We start from the raw sequence: 22,448 nt of genomic DNA, 5'->3' as shown, positions 1-22,448 counted from the left end.
TCATACATACCAAAATGCTTTTTTGCAATCACAAATGGCCCAATCGGGCCGTTTATGACCGCAAAAATGCATGATACATCTGTCCAAATATGTTGTAAAATAATCAACACTTTTTAGAACTTCAAAACAGAGAGGGGAGAGAGAGTGCGTTGTGTGTGTTTTTGTTTGTGATTGCATGCAAAACTTCTAGGTGAATTCCAACAGCCACCTCACCATACCCAAATGAAAGCACCTGTACCTCAACCCGTGGCCGGGGTGGGGGAGGGTGATGTGCAGCACCACAAATTCCCTCCACCCTTAAAGCTAAGTTCCTCCACTCTAAAACTAATGCTAGAACATCACACGTCCACCCGTGCAGTATTGCAGAATGTAGGTACAAATGAGGCAGACTTGCCACTGTAACTACACGCATGCCTAGTTCTTTCACTGTCTCATCATTTCAGAACGGAAGGATTTTCAATATTATATACGACGCCGTTGCTGCTGCTAATTTATCTTATGCAACTAATTACCACTGACAAAGCCAATAGTTCTGGCTTGTTGTATGTGTAATGTTATTTGTTGTACTAAATATCTGGGCACAAGGACAGAAGCAGGAAATTACCAGTGGGGCGGCACATTGCGCTAAGCACAGATTTTTTATTTAGGAGTTTTTAAGCCACGCCCCAGTTTTTTCATCCCACTTAAACCCCTGCCTGGTTGCATCCAGGTGCCCTTTCTGGAGTTGTTCTTTTGGGCTGGGTTTGTTAGTTCGTTTTGGGCTACACAAGCGCTTCCTTCGGCAGAGTTGTCTAACAGGAGCCGCAGAGCGGGGCATCCGCCCTTTCCCCAAATAAATAATATTTCGCAAGGGAATGGGGAGCCCGGTGCGCGGAGACCAAGGTGCGCACACCCCTCCATGCGACCCCTTCCTCGGAGAGGACGGCTGTGGCCAGCAGGGCTTCCGGGGCAGAGCCAGGACGGCTCCTTCCTCCTGGTTCCGATCTAATGCCGGGGAGGCGGAGCGGCTTCTCTCGGAGCAGCCCGCGGGCGTCCGAGGGGCAGAGCAGCCCCACAGCCTCAGCCCCCCAAGGACCGGTGCTCCGGATCCATGGATGCCTCGGATCCCAGAGCGTGAAGAGCCCCCCGGCGGCGCTGTGCAGGATGCTGACACGGAGGGAGTTGGAGTCACAAAGGATGCGCAGCCTGGAGGCGGCGCGGAGCTCTGCACAGGTAGGAAGAAGGACGCCCGCTTTACAGGAGGTGACAATCAACCCTTTACCCATCTGTACAGGGGGCAGCAGCGGTCCAAGAGCGCTAAAATATGGAAGAAACTCTGATGCTGAGTACACTGGGGAGGGGGCGGCGGGACCAAAGGCACAGCAACAACCACAAATATATCCTGCAAGCAATTGTTGGGTCTTTCACCTCTAGGTAGACACGTAAAATAACACACACCAAATACATGTAAGTTAATCAGTAGGAAACGCACAGTGGCACAGTATGACTTCTCTGGTGATTAATGCAATCACTGCAGATGTCCGTGAATGGAACCAGAGGCCACAGGCTTGAATCCTGCTTGGTGCATTGGGGAATAGTGACTTGTATATTTTGTAGAGCTACGAGGTTCCAGCCTTTGACTGAAAGCGCTGTGAATAAGGAAGTCATGTTAACTTTGCATTACCTCTCAAAAGAACACGCTAGTGAGGAAAGTTCAATTAAAGCCAACGTGGACTTCCAAGCAGCTTTACGTTTGCAGAATAACAAACAGCACTCATTTACATTTCTTTAGGTAGGAAGCACTTTGGCAAGAAGGCTTGTTTCTTGTTGTGCTGTCTGTCCCTCCCTCAGCGTCACAGCGCAGGAAACTCCCTCCTTCACTGCAGCCGAGGCTTCTCAGCTTCTGTCCCGGAATGATTGTCTTTTAAGAAAATGTAAGGAACAGTTTTTCTTAAATTAAAAAAAGTATGGCACAGCACGTGCCACAGATTCACCCACATCAACCTCTGGGTGGGACACATAACTTGTCACGTGTAAGCAATGCTTAATCTGTAAACATAGAGTTGGGCACAAAGGGGTGTAAGTTAGTCGGTAAGATATGGGGTGGAGGGGTGAAATGACAAAGGTTTTGGGTGGACTGTGGACAGCCACTACTGATTTGCACTGAGTCAGCCTGTTCTATAGTGGCGCTTTGAGTAACGGATGGGCTGGCGTACTATATTGAGCCAATGGCAGTGGTTAGACTATTTACGAGCATCCGACCCATCACCTTTGGGTGCTTGATTGCCACAATTTGCCTGGAAACCTGAGACTGGCACAGCTGTTTAAGACTATAATAGCTACTGTGTGTAAGTTCCAAAAAGTAATACATTTGCACCAACTCTAGGAGTACTTCCGCAGTGCTCAATTTGTAAAAAAATAAAATAAATAATAAGTGCCGGGGCCCTCGTCGGGAGGACACTGCAGCTTGCACCATCCATTGCCCCCGCCAGCGCCGACGATGAAAGCTGCAACAGCACTACTAACAATCACACTCCAAAATGTAAGGCAATTCATACTATTCCAGGTCCCAAAGCTACAAGAGTGGCTTGGGTGGCAGTTATTAGTCATTGTTAATGTATATTAAATCAGTAAGTAGCTGTTGTTGTGCTCATCCCTAATTAAGCAGACGGCACCACCATGTGGCAAACTGTCATAAGTGACGGTGCTGTTGTTTAAGTGCAGAGCACCTGAAACCACAGCTCAAATTAAGCGCTGTCTATGAGTGCGGTTTTATTACTTTTTAGTAACCCGTCACTATATATATGTGTGTGCGTGTTTATGCTTATGATCAAAATAATGAACATCTTAGCGATCGGAGGATGATGGAAAAAAAAAAAAACAAATACATGTCACATCTGACTCAGGGTCCCCAAACACCTCAAATTCCCCCGCTGAAGCTACACCCCCTGTAAGCATGGCCTATTCACAGTGGAGTTTTTCATGTCTTTGCAGATGATGTAGGGATAAGTAATTGTACTACACTTATTATTAGCAGAGCCCTCACTACCACAGTGTGTATTTAGATGCCTTGCTGTGGGCTCGGCAAACAGGGAGCATGAAAATACAGACATTCAGTGCAAATGTATATGAAGCGTCTGCGTGCTCAGGACAAGTGGTAGGACTTGGAGCGATGGGTACCGTTACCATTGTCCGAGTTTTAATCGCGTCTGCAGTTCTGAAATGGTTAACTCCAATGTTGGGATGATGATAGCTAAACAAAACCTGCTCCAGTACATTAGCAAGAATCCTAAATTGACCCAGCACACATAGAGGAAAGGTTCCCCTAGCAACACAGTTTGGGATACAATGGTAGTGATAATTGTGGTGCCGTGGACCTCTCAAATTACTGTGCCCCAATGTCAGTGCACTGGTTGAACAAAGGATGTCAAATACCCTGGCTTGATTATTGGTCAGAAAGGGTGCCAGTAACACATTCTCCTGACTTAAATTCAGCTACAATTGTGGGCCAGTGGCCAATCACAACTTGGCTCGGGTGTCACTATCTGTGCTGCAATAATTTTAGCCGTGCCCTAAGTTTTCTATGTCATGTCCCTGAACTCTGTGCCCTGCATTCATTCACTCACATGACTCTCCTCATTCTGCTTACGCAAACTGCCATCTCTGTTATTCCCTTTCCTTGTTTGCTACAATCAAGCAGTGGTCTAGCTGCAGGCACTTCCTCTCTCTCCACAAATTTCTTATGCTGGAATCAGTCACTAACCTTCCAATACCATTCCACAGCCATGTAAAGCAATGATGAGAATGGCTGACCCTACATAATGCTCTACCATTGGCTTCCATGTCCTAGGTTAACCTGTTGGCAAGTCACTGAAAAGTTGCTGTAGGTTTTCTTGATCTTTACGTCTGAGTACGTACCAATCACTTGTGTTCACTGAGGGTCTCCCTCTTTATAAGGATAAAGACCCAAGAGCTTGGCTCTGAGGTGGAGGGGGCATGCATAGTGCACCCCTCTTTAACAGAGGGTTGCTACTGCCCCCGTGCCCAGGTTGTGGTAGACTAAGGGCTTTATGAAAGTCTGGCGGTTGGACCACATTACGAGGTTGGTGGGAAGACCTGGCAACCTACCGCCGTCCCCACCACGATCTCTGATCCCGACTGGATGATGGCGGTGCAGGTTGTAATTAGCCAGGGCGGCGCTGAACTTAGCCCCGCCCTGCTGATTACAACCTTCTTCTCCACCAGCCTTTTCATGGCAGTTCAGCTGCTATGAAAAGGCTGGTGGAGAACAAGTACAGGGGGCCACAGGGGGGCTCCAGCACTGCCCATTCCCCTCCTGCCCAGCACCCTCGTGCTGATGCCCCCTGCGTGCAGCAGCATTACTGCGGGCTCTGTTGTGAGCCGGTGGCAATGCTGCTGCAACCTTCTCACTGGGCTGATGAGCAGGAACCTTGGTTCCCCCCTGTCAGCTCAGAGAGAAAGTCATAATAGAGCCAGTGGTGAGACCGCCACCTCGATTACGGTCTCCTCACCAGGGTTTTGGCAGTCAGCAAAGTCGACCGCCAAACTTTTAATCAGGCCCTAAGAGTGGTGGCAGCCTCGCGGCTTGGAGAAGTCTGTCATTCAGTGAATAATAAAACGCCTTGTTGAAAAACTCACCATTTGAACCCTTGGTCCCTGCCCCAGGACTTGCGTAGTCTCAAGCTTTGTCCTTGCTTGTCCTGCACTAGTAGCAAGTAGCTAAGACAGATGACACAAAGAACGGAATCGCCGTCCCGTGAATAAAAGATTGGAGGAAAAGAAATTAGCACAAGTGACAGATTCTGCTAAGTTCGAAGAAGGAGAATATAGAAGGAAAAAAAAACGAGTTGAATTAGGAACTGACCGTTGGCTGAAAATAGGGTGAAAATAAAGAATGCCCCAAGAATAAGAACAAGTATTGGAAGGTTTTCCATTGTGAATGATGAAAGTAGTGGTGTTAGGAGGATATCATATTGTCCTGGAGAAGGTGGTTACAAGAATTTGAGATACCACTGAACCGTGTCAACGCCTGTCAACCTGCTGAACCCATTGGAACTGCCTCATAAAGATCTGGAATTATAATCTATGGGACAGACCATACCAAATTGTGGACAGCACAAAACAATAGAATACGGAAATATCTGTGTTGTGTCTCCCATGTTGATGTGTTACTTGTTTGATTCATTCTCCTTTGTGTAATTTTCACAGGATTTTATTTATGTGATTTTTATAGACATTATTATATTCCTCTTTAATATGTTTGTAGCTTTATGGGAATTATTATTAAACTATTTTTTATACTGAATTTCCTTTATCGAAACTGAGCATTTATGGTGTTTGTATGTAGATTGTTGGGTGAGTTTTGAATTAATGGTGTGTTGTCCTCAGGGTTTTTTTCTCCTATTACTAGTAGCAAGTAGCACCATCCCCGTGGGTGCCCAGCTATTAGAATCTAGATTGTGACCAGTGGATTCTGCAGTGGAGGAATGGATCAGTGACATAATATCAATCACAAAAATATTATGATACATACATTTTGTGACGAAATATTGATCACAAAAATATTGCTTTCCTTTAATTATAAAGGTAAGTACAAAAATATAGATGAAAATATTGTTTAACACTAATATTGTTAAAAGCATACAAAATATAGATTTTTTAAATATATATATAATTTAAATTAGTAAATCTTAAATATTTGAACATATCATAAATGTAAGGAACATCTAATAATGTATATAAATATATGTAAAATGTAAATGTAGCCGTATGATAAATAAAAAATGTAGATGGTTAATGAACGGAGAACAGGTGGAATTAGTTCATTCCTATTGGTACCTGGGAGTATGGTTTGATGAACGGGGGTGTTTTACCCAACACAGGGAGGAATTAAAAAGGAAAGGTCTAACACTGCACATAGCGCTCTCAACCCTAAAAAGAACCTTGAACGGCCCTAATATCTTGCCTTTATTAAAGGTGATATCAGCCAAACTGGCATCTAGTTTAACTTATGGCAGTATAATTATAATAAAAGTATAGCACAATTAATATATTAAGTAATCAATTAAATAATTATTAATACATGTCTAATTAATTATTACTTAAATAACTTCCCGCCCTATTCCTCTACAAACACAACAACCTTCAACTAATGTATAACATAAAAATGTAATTATTAAACAATTTACATAATTATAAATCAATGTAATATTTTAATAAACAATTAATAATTAATTATTAATTATCACTTTAACTTCCCACCATACACCCCTACAAGCCCAACAAACCGCATCTAAGTATAACTTAAAATATATTAATTACACATTTTACAGAATTATTTATCAATTAAATAATTAATATTAATTAATTGTACATCTTTACCTTACCACCCTGTACCTCTGCAAACCTCACAACTGACTACAAAACTATCAATGACTATTAACAATATAATTAAAAAATGATAAATAACTTAAAATGGCCAACTGTATTTCAAAATATTAACTAGGAGTATACAAACAATATATAACATACACATTTAAAATACAAAAAACACATAAATATAATTAAAAACAATATTGTTCACAGCTATATTATTGACGATATTAACAACAGTGATATTATTGAAAACAATGGGGGTTATTACAACTTTGGAGGAGGTGTTAATCCATCCCAAATGTGACGGATATACCACTAGCCGTATTACGAGTTCCATAGGATATAATGGACTCCTAATACGGCTGGTGGTATATCCGTCACTTTACCGTCACTTTTGGGACGAATTAACACCTCCTCCAAAGTTGTAATAACCCCCAATATTACTTACTTAAAAAATCAACATTTTTGTGAAAGATATTTCCTCATCACAATATTTATGTGTCACAATATTAAAAACTCAATATTTATGTAGCTCAATATTTATAATCCTATATTTTGTCCAAGCACCACAAGGCTGCATCCCCATTTGTGTCATCTGAAGGTATCAGGGTTCCCGGCCCCCTGGCCAGTCACTTCCCTCCCATTCGTACCCCAGTGGCTTCTGGACTAGTGGGACTCAGGGCCTGAAGAAACTCTTTTAGGGTTTTAAGTCTGCTCCCTTTACATTTTGTAGTGCATTACACATATCGGGGGGTTATGACTAGTGGTATGGCACTTGCAGCTCTGCATATGTAATAGTTTTTTAAAAAAAGGGAAGTCTGTTAGTTGAGAAATGCTGACACTGCTCAGAAACAGTCCACACTACCAGTTACTGTCGGTTCCTTCCCTACCAAACTGAGATTTCCAGACATAAAGCTGCTCTCCATCACTGGCCAAGTCATAGATTTGTTGAGGTCCAGCTGCCTAGTCCGCACGCTTGTGCACTTACAGACAGCCCTCTACCCTTCATAGTGTCATGGCTTCCCTCCGTGATGTCTTCCCATATTTGTTCTCAGATGTTGTCTTTTCCCTGCTGTATTCCACCCCCAAATGCTCTGCCTGACAAACATTTTGTTAAATCTGCTAGCACAATTTAAAATTCACCCATCGCTATTTATGACTATGTTTATTAAACCAATGCTATGCAAGACAGTCATTTTGGAACCACACAACTTATTACAAATCAATATATCAAATACCCTTTTGTCTTTTTCTTCCAGCCCTGTGGGAAAAGAAGATGCCTATGTGGTCAGTTGCAACTTTGGTGCTCATTGGTGTTTCTGTAATTGTATCAGTTCTTGGAAAAAAATATGGTAAAGTATTCCCATGTTTTTATTATTTTAAATGTTGTCAGCCTTACCTTATCCTGGTTGCATACATAGCATACCAACATAGATGAGAAGCAACATTTCATGCACTATGAGTGGATGGACTCCTTGCAGGCTTACCTCTTGTAAAAGAAGGAAGTACTGTAAATGATAAACAGTAAATACTGCCTGATATAAGATAAACACCATTCCAAAGGAGTAGAACAATGTCCATCAGTAGAAAACATTTCACTGTATTACTTAAAGTTATTCAAATTAAAGCTTAAAGTGAATTCATTGCCACTGGTGATCATTGCATTTCCATCTACTTTTCTTATTGGATGCATTGAGACTTCATAAGACCAAGCACATTTGATACCATGGACAGATATATTTGCATAGCATAAGGTAATGCTTACCCTTGCTGTCATTCACTTGATCCATTACACTGCTTCCTAGTTACCTTTTGTCCTAACTCCTCTACCTTGCATGGTCACTCCTGACAACTGTTTTCCAAAAGCTCCCATCTGGCATTCCTGCATTTCATCTTTCATGTACAACTTCCCTCACTTTTGTTGCTCCCTTTTAAGCTATGGTGAAATGAAGCAGTAGCTGCTTGCATCTAACTATTGCACATTGCCTAAAACACACAAGAACTAATGCACAACACACACACATTCATATAGACCTATACAAAAGGAATCTAGTACAGCCATCTCCAGCCTTAGGGCCTCACTTTGAGTTTGGCAGATGGGAAAGCCTCTCCGCCAAATTCCGGACCTGGTGGATCCCGCCTTCGTGGTGACCTCGCCGCCTGAGTTATTACGAGTTTCCCGCTAGGTCAGTGGGAAACAGGCTACAGCATTGTCTATGACTCGCAATCGAGCTGGTGGCATTGCTGTAGCCAGCAGGGTGCTGGGCAGTGGGGACCCTGCACTGCCCATGCCAAGTGCATGGCCATGCTGGGGCCCCCCTGTGGGCCCCTGCACCTTGTTTCCAGCAGCCTTTTCAGAGTCAAGGCCGTAATCCTCAGGGCAGCATTTCATGCAGTGCTGCCCTGGTGGATTATGATCTCCGCCACTGCAAAGCCGCTAGGATCATGGATCCTGGCAGTTCCCTGATGGTCTGACTGCCAGGGTTGTAATGTGGGGCTCGGATGGATGAAGCAGCGGCAGTACTGACCCAGGATCAGTTCATGATTAATTTGTTCTGAGGAACAACAGTGTACCACACACAATGGATCAACTACAAGGGGACAGATGATGGCTCATAGGTGAGTGTGTATGACACTGGTTCTGTACCTAGCTAACAGCCAGGGTGTCTGCAAGTAATGGCAGTCTGTTACAGTCCTGTTTCAAAACACTTTTGCAGGTGATTCTAGCTATCCCAACATGCATTGGCTCCTGACACTTGTGAGAAATCCTAGGACAGATACGGAGAAGAATTACAATGGATGCCCATGGCTGTACTAGATGGGGGATAGAGTGCACTATAGGTCTCCTGAAGGCTAGATTCCATTACCTCCATCTCTCTCGGGGTTCCCTGGGCTATGGCCCTGAGAAGGTGTGTAGAATAGTGGTGGCCTGCTGCATGCTGCACAATGTGGCTGTGAGGAATGCTATCCCCCTAATGGAGGAGGAGGGTGCTGTATATCCAGACCTGCTTCATCGTGAGTTTGGACATCTGTAGACTGCTATACTCGTAATGAGGCCCTTTGTCATGCTTGGGTGAGCCCAAGTAAAGCTTTGCCCAATGGCTACCTGTCAAGTTTTGGGACTCACCAGCATCATATGGCTGATGTTTAAATTTTCCCTTTTGATTGAAGCACACATTTGATCCTAATCTTTGCTTGTTTATGGTTATATAGTTCAAGCACTGAGGCATTTCCTCTTTATTCCTCCCAGCTAAGAGCTCATCCTTTTCTAATTGCGCTTTGAGCATGCGTGCCATCCAAATTTCACTCGCTGGAGCCACCCATGATACATCCTTTCTAGAGCTGGGGATACAGGACCAGAGAGGAGCCCAGTCCGAGGCTGCTTCACTAAACATTAATCTTCACCAAAAGTAGTCAAGTGGCATTGTTTGGGAGCGACGGACAGACCACCCCAGCCACCAGTGCATTGTCCACCAACTCCAGACCATCCATAATGCAGAAGCAGGACTCGTCCTGGATCTACCCAAAAGAACCCACATCACCTGCTACCTACCACAAGGACCTACACTGTCTGCCTGTACACAAGAGAGGCAAGTTAAGGTCCTCACCATCCCCTTGAAAGCCCTCCACAACATCAGACCCAAACTCATTAACCACAGAGTGCCCTTCCACCTGCCCGCTAGAGAGCTCTGATCAAGCAACTCGCCTGCACTCAAATCCCGAGAATATACTTCACCCGAAGGAGAGGCCGTGCTTTCTCCTACCTCGCCGCCAAGAACTGGAACACCCTACCCACCGACCTGCGTACCACGCATACCCTCATCGAATTTAGGAGAATACTCCAGACATGGATCTTTGAGGAATAGCCAACCAGCTCACACAGCCTCTAATCCCAGCACCTGGATACCCCCTGAGGTGATAAGGCACACTATATAAATCGATTTGGATTTGGATTTTCATAACTGGGCACTTGGTATATGGTCTTTGTTCCATGATCTATCATTAAGCTACATACAACCATTGCCTGGCTGCCAAACTACTTCCCACTCCATGAGGTAGGCTTCTCAGCGGAAGGCCTATGCAGGATAGGGCTCTGCACAGGGAGCAAAGCCAGCGTTCTATGCTTTCCCAGCAGCACTGATGGGATTCATAGCTTTTAATGATACTAGATGATATTAGATTTGTCTTGTGGATTACTGGGAAGATGTTTTTGGATGGAAGAAGTAGATTTGCTGGTGGCAATCAAAAGTGGTCTTCTGTTTTGGAGATATATGTTTGAAATTCTGAAGTATTGATCTTGGGTAGATGGAAAGCTAATAGCAGGTTTTAATAAGGTAGAGCATAGGGCAATGTATAAGAGTTAGTTTTTTTAATTCCATGTTCAGTAGTCGCTATTGTGTGGCTAATGAATCTTGCATTATCACACATTTGAGAGGTGTAAGAGAGGTGGTTTCGCTTTTAATCCTTCATATAACATGTTTTTAATTCTAATATGAGCCATTTGGAGTTGTGACGGAAGTGTAAGACACAGGTGCGTAGGCCAGGAAGGTAGGATGCCAGTATTTCTAGGACTAGTGTTTGATTCAGAGTTAGTATGTTGTGAGCAGATCCACAAATTGGCAGAGCTCCCAGGCAAAAATCTCTTGGTTTGTGTCAGTCAGGGGCGATCTATAATTATAGCATCATTTCATTATTAGGTCCAGGAGAGTGCATCTCAAAGTGTTTGACAGAGCTTCAAGTCCACGTATAAAAGTTAGACAAGTTGGCATTTGTAGCATTATAATTGGTAAAGCTCTTAAATGTTGATGTTTTTCAAATGCTGTTATCTTGTTGGATCCTTTATTCTGTCCACAGATTACTAATTGTCTGGAATAAACCAAGGTTGAAGTGCGTGGAGGGCCGAGGAACATAAAACAGAGTAAAGGTCTGGGCTGAAGAAATACCCATGAATGTCACTAAACAGACTAAAATGAGTTTCTAACAGAATACGTTTAAAATACAATATGAAGTTTCTCTTAAGCTAGAAACGAAATGTAAAGCAAGTTCTCATTCACCTGAAGTCACAATGCTTCCTAAAATTAAGACACACTGAAAAATGTCTTCTACTGGACAAGACACACAATAGCAAAAAGAGGAACAGAAAGATGATATGAGGAGATGGCGGCTCGTTTTTCTCTCTGCCGAAGGATACACAGAGAGTGCTCTGGATGTTTTTCTTTCTTGATCTGAGCAGAGGGGCAAAGTTGGCATCTGCAGACACCTTACCCTCAGTTGTCCCAGCAATGTCTCCAATGGCGCAAACCCCATTCTCCTAAATTGGTTTGAGTTTCAGAATCATGCCTTTTTCTGGCCCAAACTAGTGACTAACGTTCTAGTCATTGGGCCAGTACTTATATTTGAGGAGTAGAACATCTCTCTTAAAAGAAATAAGGGGAAGACTGGATGGAGGGCAAAATGCTCTGACTGAGCCACATTCTGTAGATATACGTAGCAAAGATTCAAGAGAATCCCTTACTGTATATGAATAATGTATCCATTTTAGATTCAATGCATGTTAAAGTAGCTCATACTTTTATGAAGAAAAAAGTGAATAGTTACTTTTTGAGGATGTTCTGTTCTTGAAACCTATTGCATGCTTCTCTAGAAGTCACAATTGTTCTTTGAACTTGTACGGACAGATGTATGAAATACATACCTTAAACTCCTGAGTTTTGTTCAAAGCAAGTCAGGAGAATCAGTGTAATGAAGATGCCTCCTACCTGGTTTGCTCAGAGAGATGAACAAACAAGAAGCGTCCATTTACAGGCATAAACAAGTTACTAATCATGCACATATCTCTCTCATGCAGCAACCACAATGGCTCCATGTCCTGAAGATGGCTGGATCTGGAGTAAAGGGAAATGTTACTATTTCTCTCAGGACACAACTGACTGGAAATCAAGTCAGGAGTTTTGTTCTTCCAAACGTTCTTCGCTCGCCATCTTGAACGATCCAGTGGTGCTGGTAAGAATGCTAAATGTAACCTAAACAATACACACACTTGTCAGGTTCTTGAATGGCAAAAAAGTCAAAAAGTCATAACATTTTGCATTTTGAAAAGTGCAAATGGGAACCTGTATTGAAGAGTGTGCAGTTTTCTGTGTGGGATAATAAGGATAAATATCTCTTGAATAGAGCATCCACAAGCAGAAAGACAATTTCAGCTGCCCAACTACTGGGACTGTTTTAGGGACAGCAGGAGGTATTTGTGAACTAGTGGTAGCCCATTGGGTGAATAACATATGGAAATGAACTATGAAGGTCCCGAATCGTTGCCAGTTTCTAAAGCTGACAAAATACCCAATTTTTACTAGTGCTTCAACTATATTGGTCGTATGATCCTGATAGTCATGGAGCTGAATCCTGGATATTGTCTCAGCTGTTTGTTGAGATCCTATAAATAGTACTAAAAACTTGTGTGATAATAAAGACTGTTGTCAGGACCTAGGGACAATTTAGTTTGTGGAGTGCTTAAAGCAAATGGATCATCACCTTTCAGTTTAATTGAATTTCTTCTTTCGTAACTTGTAAGACGGAATATTGTTCTTGGGCAGTGAGTATCAGATGTATGATATTGGAATGGATATTTTGCCATGCAATCCTTTTCCAATTAAATACATTTGGAAACAATAAAACTATTTTTGCAAACATGCCTTTAGCGCACCCTTACAATGTACAACTTTTCCACACAATGTGTTTTTCAACCTACACGTCAAAAAATGCCTTTAGCAGAAAAATATATGTCTAGTAGCAAATTACAATTCAAACTTCAGAAACTAACAACAATATGCTTTTTACCTTCCTAATTAATAGATTCATTCTACACATCAATTATACAATCTGACTATTTTACTCAAAAAGTAGGGACTACTTCTAAATTATTTTGAAAAAACCTGATTGGCAAGTAAACAGATCAGGTCGCAGAAGAAAAACATGTTTTCCAATCTAGTGGTCGAACTGTAACTCGACCTGTTTGAAGGGAGGTGTGAAGTTAAAGCCCTTGCAGGTTAGCATTACTCTTTCAATTTAGTGCAATTAGCAAAACTCATCCTAACCTATATCATGTATAAATCACAAAAGGTTAGAGTCAATTTTACCATAATTATAATGTTAATCATTTCAAAACTTGTAATAAAAATATCAGGCACCTATAATATTAATATAAATACCCTAGTGTTAATTTTAAAATATAAATACCCTACAATTAACACACTCTCCACCCTTCTCTCCCATAACCCTCACATTCTGCACCTATAGAAAAAAATAACATTTTCTAAGTTTAATATTAATTTTTTGAAGTACAGAAAATACTACTAAGTAAGTAAAATTGATATTGCCAAAACATTAAAATATTCCCATCATTAATAAATTAAACAATATTTCGATTATATAAAGGCTAACTCCTTTGAAGGGTAAGCCCACCCAGTCATTATGCTATATTATTTAATTATTTAATGCTTTCGTTTTGGGTGGGGTGTAAACCGCCGATCCTCCTTTTTAATATTAATACTACATTAATTTATTTGAGATTAAAAACAAATAAACATACTTACCATTCTAAATATGTGGTAAAGGCATATGTGTGGTAAAGACTGTCGTAAAGGTATTGCATGAGAAAGACTGAGGCCTGATTACGAGTTTGGTGGTCCGAAGACTGCCATGTTGGCGGTTAGACCGCCAACAGGCTGGCGGAGAGGACTGCCATATTATGACTTTGGTGGGGATGCATACAGAGTCTCGCCAAAGCACCAACGGCACTGCTGTGTGCTCAGACCACTGCAGACGAATGAAGGCACCAGCAGCCTGTTGGAGACAAAGTTTCCATCTGACCTATTACGAGGTTGCACCCCGTCATTATTTCCGCCGCGATCCGACCACCATGGGAACCTAGCCAATGAACTGTATAAAAGGAGACACTCACCTCCAGGAAGCCATACTCGCCCGGAGCCACCATGGAACCTCAACTAGACGCCATCCCGCTGCTCCTGCTTGCCGAAAGACAATGGAATTTTCACTGACAAGGATGACAGCAACTGTAAGTACACACACTCACCTGTTACTGTTGTATATTGTACAGTTACATAAAACACCATAGGGAGGGGGCTGCGAGGGCAACACTCACATGTAACAGTACACTGACATGCACACTTACATACAACAGATACCCACACATACACAGCACATATACTGCAGCCAGCACACACATACACACCGCACGTCAAGAACACACACTTACGCAACACAGCACAGGCCCAGTCTCACACAGTACCATACAACATAACAACACGTCACAACAACACAACAACCGCCCAATCATAAACACATTGTCAAGCACTCACAATTGACACTGGCCAGGGACCCATCACACACACAACACAATGTACAACCAACAGGGAACGAAAACCAACAATCATACAACTTAGCACTTGACCCACACATCACACACACACAAGGCACATCGTACTTATCATATTATGCACACTCACACAGTCAACGCACACAAAGCCACAAACCACAACAAAAAACACGTCAACACAAACACCACTCAATATCATGACAACAACATGCCTGCAACATACACATGCCCATCACACAACACACACTCTATACCTGGGGGACATAAACACTGCACATACCCTCACATACTGCCCGCACAATACAGGAAGCACAAGCACCACACACACACAAATACTCACACACAACGAATGTCAACCAGGAACAACTCGAACCTAGGAAAGGATAAGGAGGACAAAGATATAACCAGAAATTCCAGCAGCTGGTTGGTCTGTACATATATTTTAACAAAATGAATATTAAAGTGCAAGGCCATTGGCCAGTCCAACATAAAAAAAAGTTGTGCACCACAGGCACTATGTGGTGCCCTTACCTGGCTCCCGACTGCCATGTAACCTCCGCAGGTAGGGGCATCAAGGGGGCAGGCAGGCACCTCAGGGATGATCTGGGGGCGGGGTAGGGCATGGCTTAGGCTTGGGAGGGGGTGTTTGGTTTAGGCTGGGGGAGGGTTGAGCCTTCTTTGGGAAGGGTCGACTTCTTGGCGGGGGGAGGTGCATGGGTACTTTCAGAGCGGTAGTGGATGCCTCGAGGAGGGAAATGGATCATTTAGGGGTGTCATGGGGCAAGAAGTAGGGAAAAGGTCAAACTCCAGGAGGAAGGCTTTTTTTTGCACACACGGGGACGTCATAACAAAAGGGTTTGGGTGTGGAGGGAGAGGGAGTGGTTGTATGAGGTGCTGCTATGGATGTCTTGGATGCATGTTTGTGGGAGGTATGCTTGTGGGTGTCTGTTGAGTGAGAGGGTGTTTGTGTGTCTTGGGCTGAAGGGGGGTGCGGGGTATGTGGCTGTTGGCATGCTGACTGCAGATATGGTGGATGTGCTGCATGTAGGTGTGTCAGTGGTTGTGGTGTCTGCTGATGTGCTGACTGGGGTGGGTGTCTGCTGGGGTGCTGTCTGTGGGTAGGATGAGTGCGGAGGGTGGGTCTGTGAATGTTGGTGTGGTGTCTGGAGGTGTGTCAGGTGTGGTGTCTGTGATGCTTGGGGTGGTGGGGGTGTCAGGGCAGGCTGTGACTGTTGCTCTGTGTGCAGGTGTATGTTGCTTGTGTGTGTGCCATTGGTGTATCCTGTGGTGCTTTGGTTTGTCTGCGCTACCCTTAGATTTTGAAGTGGATGCATGCCTGTCTGTTTGTGCTTTTTGGCTGGGTCAGGGAAGGTGGGATTGGGATTGGGACGAGGAAGGTGGAGGGGGTGGAGACAAAGGGTGACTGCCGTCAGTGTGGAGGCCAGAGCCTGAAATGATCTCTGTAGGCCAGTCAGTGCACAATGAATGCCCTCCAGGAACGCATTACTCTGTTGTATCTGAGTTGCCAGTCCCTGAATGGCATTCACAATAGTCGACTGACCCTCAAAGATAGACTTCAGGAGGTCAGTAGCCTCCTCATTGAGAGCAGCAGGTCTAACAGAGGCTGGGGCAGAAATGCCTGCAGAAAAGGAGACGCCCACCCTCTTGGGTGGGGAGCTACAGGGAGGACGATGATAGAAAGGAGGGTGGCGGACAGAGATGGTGCTGCAGTGGGTCCGCCAGGGAGTGTCCACTGGATGAGGATTCAGAAGATGATGAACTGGATCCAGTCTCCCCTGTGGCACTCCCCTTGCTATCTGGGCCACTGGGTCCCCCGGTGTTGGTGTTCTCATGACTGGCGGTCCCGTGGCCAGCAGCTTCCCCACTCAGCTGAGCCTTGTCTCCTTCGCCTTCCGATACTGATTCTGGAAAACAGAAAGTGAGGTAGGGTCATCACGTTCTTTACATACCACTTACATCACACTGTACACCTCAGTAACATCGCATCTAGTTGTACTATACCCTCAGGTAGTACCAGTTTAGTGCCAACATCATGTCACAACAAGATACATTGTACACCTCTCAATAAAAACCTTGTACACACCAGCTAAGCTACCTATATCACACCTACAATACCATGATATCAGTAGAGCTATCACAGCAACCAGTCCATGACAAGGTGACTATGTCTCATGATACAGGGTCCCTATCCACAGCAACATAGTCAACCAACAACCAAGCTATGGGAAATAGTGGTAACATTGAAATCCACATATCACATACACAAACTCAACACATACTAACAATTGAGCCTGATGTCATGTACAAGGTAAGGGACCTTATTGTATACTAAACACAAGACAGCATGCTGCATACAAGCCATACCCACTTCATGTCACTGAGTTCACAACCTTCATAATGGAAATTTGCAAACATGCAACTACTCTAAACAAAGTATAGCACTCATGTAACTGTCTAATGAGCTCAGGGCATTGACCCACAGACAACCAAAGGTAGTATATCTACGTTTTCAAGTCAATGGATCACTGTCATGTGCATGAAGGTGACATAAAGTTCAACGTATCATGTTATTATTCCATCAATAGCCCATGACTGAGTGGCAACATCACTATCCACACATCAGACATGACTAGCCTTACATCTGTTTGGGACTCAGAGACCCAACCACATCTGAGGCTACCATGACAGGTACATACACCATGATGCAAGCCAAATCCCTGACTACACATACAATCCCACTTACATGTGTATGTGAACTACCACACCTGCACCACATTGGTTTCAGTGCAAACAATAGGTTTCTATGCAACAAGGACTCAAAACGCATCCATGACAATGTGCATTCATGACAGACCCTTTCAATGTACACATGATGTTGGCAAGAACCAGTTCAGATTGTAACTGTGGATAAGATGTCTTGGACTGTTTATCATGCCTACAACACTATGGCTAAGAAAATAGCTGTGTAGCCACTTCCCACCTCCAGAACATGAACATGGTACAAACATTCATAGCTCTGACATCAATGTATGTGATAGTATAGGAGTCTAGCAATACCTCCATGGTCCGCAACTGTAGGAAAGTACCATCTTGCCTGGCATGTTACCCCCATATTTCACTGTATATATGTTGTTTTAGTTGTATGTGTCACTGGGACCCTGCCAGCCAGGGCCCCAGTGCTCATAAGTGTGCCCTGTATGTGTTCCCTGTGTGATGACTAACTGTCTCACTGAGGCTCTGCTAACCAGAACCTCAGTGGTTATGCTCTTTCTTTACTTTCTAAATTGTCACTAACAGGCTAGTGACCAATTTCACCAATTCACATAGGCATACTGGAACACCCTTATAATTCCCTAGTATATGGTACTGAGGTACCAAGGGTATTGGGGTTCCAGGAGATCCCTATGGGCTGCAGCATTTCTTTTGCCACCCATAGGGAGCTCTGACAATTCTTACACAGGCCTGCCACTGCAGCCTGAGTGAAATAACGTCCACGTTATTTCACAGCTATTTACCACTGCACTTAAGTAACTTATAAGTCACCTATATGTCTAACCTTTACCTGGTAAAGGTTGGGTGCTAAGTTACTTAGTGTGTGGGCAACCTGGCACTAGCCAAGGTGCCCCCACATCGTTCAGGGCAAATTCCCCGGACTTTGTGAGTGCGGGGACACCATTAAACATGTGCACTATACATAGGTCACTACCTATGTATAGCGTCACAATGGTAACTCTAAACATGGCCATGTAACATGTCTAAGATCATGGAATTGCCACCCCAATGCCATCCTGGCATTGGGGAGACAATTCCATGATCCCCCGAGTCTCTAGCACAGACCCAGGTACTGCCAAACTGTCTTTCCCGGGGTTTCACTGCAGCTGCTGCAGCTGCCAACCCCTCAGACAGGTTTCTGCCCTCCTGGGGTCCAGCCAGGCTTGGCCCAGGAAGGCAGAAGAAAGGACTTCCTCAGAGAGAGGGTGTTACACCCTCTCCCTTTGGAAAAAGGTGTCAGGGCTGGGGAGGAGTAGCCTCCCCCAGCCTCTGGAAATGCTTTGATGGGCACAGATGGTGCCCATCTCTGCATAAGCCAGTCTACACCGGTTCAGGGATCCCCCAGCCCTGCGCTGGCGCGAAACTGGACAAAGGAAAGGGGAGTGACCACTCCCCTGACCTGCACCCTCCCAGGGGAGGTGCCCAGAGCTCCTCCAGTGTGCTCCAGACCTCTGTCATCTTGGAAACAGAGGTGCTGCCGGCACACTGGACTGCTCTGAGGGGCCAGTGCCAGCAGGTCATGTCAGAGACTCCTCCTGATAGGCTCTTACCTGTGTTGCTAGCCTATCCTCCTTCCTAGGTAGGCAAACCTCCTTTTCTGGCTATTTAGGGTCTCTGCTTTGGGGAATTCTTTATATAACGAATGCAAGAGCTCATCAGAGTTCCTCTGCATCTCTCTCTTCACCTTCTGCCAAGGAATCGACCGCTGACTGCTCAGGACGCCTGCAAAACCGCAACAAAGTAGCAAAGACGACTAGTGCAACCTTGTTTCACTGATTCTGCCGCCTTCTCAACTGTTTTCCTGGTGGTGCATGCTGTGGGGGTAGTCTGCCTCCTCTCTGCACTAGAAGCTCCGAAGAAATCTCCTGTGGGTCGACGGAATCTTCCCCCTGCAACCGCAGGCACCAAAAGAACTGCACCACCGGTCCTCTGAGTCCCCTCTCAGCACGACGAGCGTGGTCCCTGGAACTCAGCAACTCTGTCCAAGTGACTCCCACAGTCCAGTGACTCTTCAGTCCAAGTTTGGTGGAGGTAAGTCCTTGCCTCCCCACACTAGACTGCATTGCTGGGTACCGCGTGATTTGCAGCTGCTCCGGCTCCTGTGCACTCTTCCAGGATTTCCTTTGTGCACAGCCAAGGAAACTCTAACCTGCAGTGCACAACCTCCTGAGTTGTCCTCCGGCGTCATGGGATCTCCTTTTGTGACTTCGGGTGAGCTCCGGTTCACTCCTCTTCGTAGTGCCTGTTTCGGCACTTCTGCGGGTGCTACCTGCTTCTGTGAGGGCTCCCTATCTTGCTGGGCGCCCCCTCTGTCTCCTTACGCAAGTGGTGACATCCTGGGCCACAGCAGCATCCAAAAACCCTAACCACAACCCTTGCAGCTAGCAAGGCTTGTTTGCGGTCTTTCGGCATGGGAACACCTCTGCAAGCTTCTTCACGATGGGGGACAACCATCCTCCAAAGGGGAAGTTACTAGTCCTCTTCGTTCTTGCAGAATCCACAGCTTCTACCATCCGGTGGCAGCTTCTTTGCACCTTCAGCTGGCATTTCCTGGGCATCTGCCCAATCTTGACTTTGTCGCGACTCTTGGACTTGGTCCCCTTGTTCCACAGGTACTCTCGTCCGGAAATCCACCTTTGTTGCCTTGCTGGTGTTGGTCTTCCTTGCAGAATTCCCCTATCACGACTTCTGTGCTCTCTGGGGAATATAGTAGCACTTTACACCTACTTTTCAGGATCTTGGGGTGGGCTATTTTTCTAACCCTCACTGTTTTCTCACAGTCCCAGCGACCCTCTACAAGCTCACATAGGTTTGGGGTCCATTCGTGGTTCGCATTCCACTTCTAGAGTATATGGTTTGTGTTGCCCCCATACCTATGTGCTCCTATTGCAATCTACTGTAATTCTACATTGCTTGCATTATTTCCTTTTGCTATTACTGCATATTTTTGGTATTGTGTACATATATCTTGTGTATATTTGGCATCCTCATACTGAGGGTACTCACTGAGATTCTTTGGCATATTGTCATAAAAATAAAGTACCTTTATTTTTAGTATATCTGTGTATTGTGTTTTCTTATGATATTGTGCATCTGACACCAGTGGTATAATAGGAGCTTTGCATGTCTCCTAGTTCAGCCTAAGCTGCTCAGCTATAGCTACCTTCTATCAGCCTAAGCTGCTACAAACACCTCTTCTACACTAATAAAGGATAACTGGAGCTGCTACAGAGTGTAAGTACCTCTTGGTACCCCTTACACGCCAGGCCAGCCTTCTACAGCAACATGTAGGATGTCCACTCAGATGATACATTACAGAGGCCAATTTACATCACTCACCTAACAAGGGGGTTCACCTTGTAACAGGTCAGAATAAGTTTTGCATGTATGGCATGTGAAATGTCAGATGGACATCACAGACTCACATGATGCTGTCACTCATCAGAAATCTTTTGGAAAGTAGACATGGCTTCAAAATGTCAGACCTTATGTTGTACATAGACATGGTTCAAGGGACATAGTAATGGACAGAGAGCAAGGACCTGGACAACTTACGATCATGATATAGGGAGTAGAGTCCTGCAGGTGGAAAGCAAGAACCAGCAGGGTATGAAAAGCTGTATAGTGGTACACAGATGACAGTCACAAGTGCATCATCATATGCTTTTGTACAGAGGAGACAACATAGGAAAGTAATTTTGTCCCCACACAAATGAATATGTGCACACCTGTGTACCAATTCTGGGGACTGTACATCTATGTGTTCCTTGGAGATCTTTTACCCTTTGCACTTACCACATTGTCACATCTTAGAGTCTTTCACATCATACACTAACCTGGTAAAGGGATGAAAACGTGTTCACGTCTATACTTACCCCCTTGCGGCTGCTGTGCTGCCCTCAAACACCCATCCAACTCTGGGTAAGACACCGCCAATAAGCGGGCCATTGGGGGGGTCAAGATCTGACGGGTGCCCCATCCTCCTTGGGAGGACATCCCCAGGTGGGCCTCTGCCGTCTTTCGGGCCGAGCATCTCAGGTCCTCCCACCGCTTCCTACAGTGGGTGCTCTGCCACCTGTGGACCCCCAGGGTCCGCAATTTCTCGGCGATGGCACTCTAAATCCCATTTTTTTTTTTATGAGCGTTGACCTGCATGGATAACACAGACAAGATGAGAATGTCATGTTCACATACACAATACCAAAACAAGCATGCTGTAAATCCAAGTTAGTGCAACTAGCTCTACTCAGACAGCCTTCAACATCCCCTTCAATGAGGGATGATGATCTCCAGTCAGGTCATGTGTGATGTTGAGATAGGCATAGAACATACATATCCAGCACCAGGTCCCACCTTGAAACATGTGACCAGACCATAGGCATATTTCTAAACATGATAAATCTTTCCAAATAATGTGCACACCACCTTCAATGATCATGTATTACAGTCTGCAGTTGGGTCAGGGTACATACTTCACGCACGTTCTAGTATGTCTCAGACTCAAAGTCTATCTGTACACACATGCACATGCCCATCTACCCTCATATCTTACCACAATTCTTGTTTAGAACACATTTCTTGGACATCATCATACACTAGAGCTGTCCATACAGGGATAGGACCTCCTCCACAAGCTTCTCCAACTCCTCCGGGGAGAAGGCAGGGGCCCTATCACCTGTAGGACGTGGCATGATTGATCCCAGTGGCAGTACACAACAGCTCAAGTCATGGAGGTCTTGCTGGCAGCAGTGTCAGGAGTCAAGTGAGAGATAAGTATGAGATGGTGGTCATGTCCACCACGTACAAGACCGTTACTTAGGAGAGACTGACTTAGGTGAGTGACAAGCCTACAGATACCTGGCCATGGTATGTGGAAGGTTCCATG

At 44.6% G+C, this 22,448-nt stretch overlaps 1 protein-coding gene across 1 annotated transcript in view; it reads left to right on the top strand.

Annotated features, from left to right (window-relative positions):
- The first annotated feature begins 718 nt into the window (after positions 1-718).
- LOC138303626 (C-type lectin domain family 2 member L-like) overlaps positions 719-22,448 on the top strand; it is a 57,295-nt gene continuing 35,565 nt past the window's right edge. Inside the window, exons 1-3 of the mRNA XM_069242923.1 lie at positions 719-1,212; positions 7,635-7,727; positions 12,224-12,378. Coding sequence (XP_069099024.1) covers positions 855-1,212; positions 7,635-7,727; positions 12,224-12,378 — 606 coding nt within the window. The 5' untranslated portion in view covers positions 719-854. The remainder of the gene's footprint in view (positions 1,213-7,634; positions 7,728-12,223; positions 12,379-22,448) is intronic.

This window comes from Pleurodeles waltl, chromosome 7 (genome assembly GCF_031143425.1).
Source record: "Pleurodeles waltl isolate 20211129_DDA chromosome 7, aPleWal1.hap1.20221129, whole genome shotgun sequence".
Taxonomy (NCBI): domain Eukaryota; kingdom Metazoa; phylum Chordata; class Amphibia; order Caudata; family Salamandridae; genus Pleurodeles; species Pleurodeles waltl.
The sequence above is the reverse complement of the archived record's forward strand: the minus strand, read 5'-3'. Positions and strand labels throughout refer to the sequence as shown.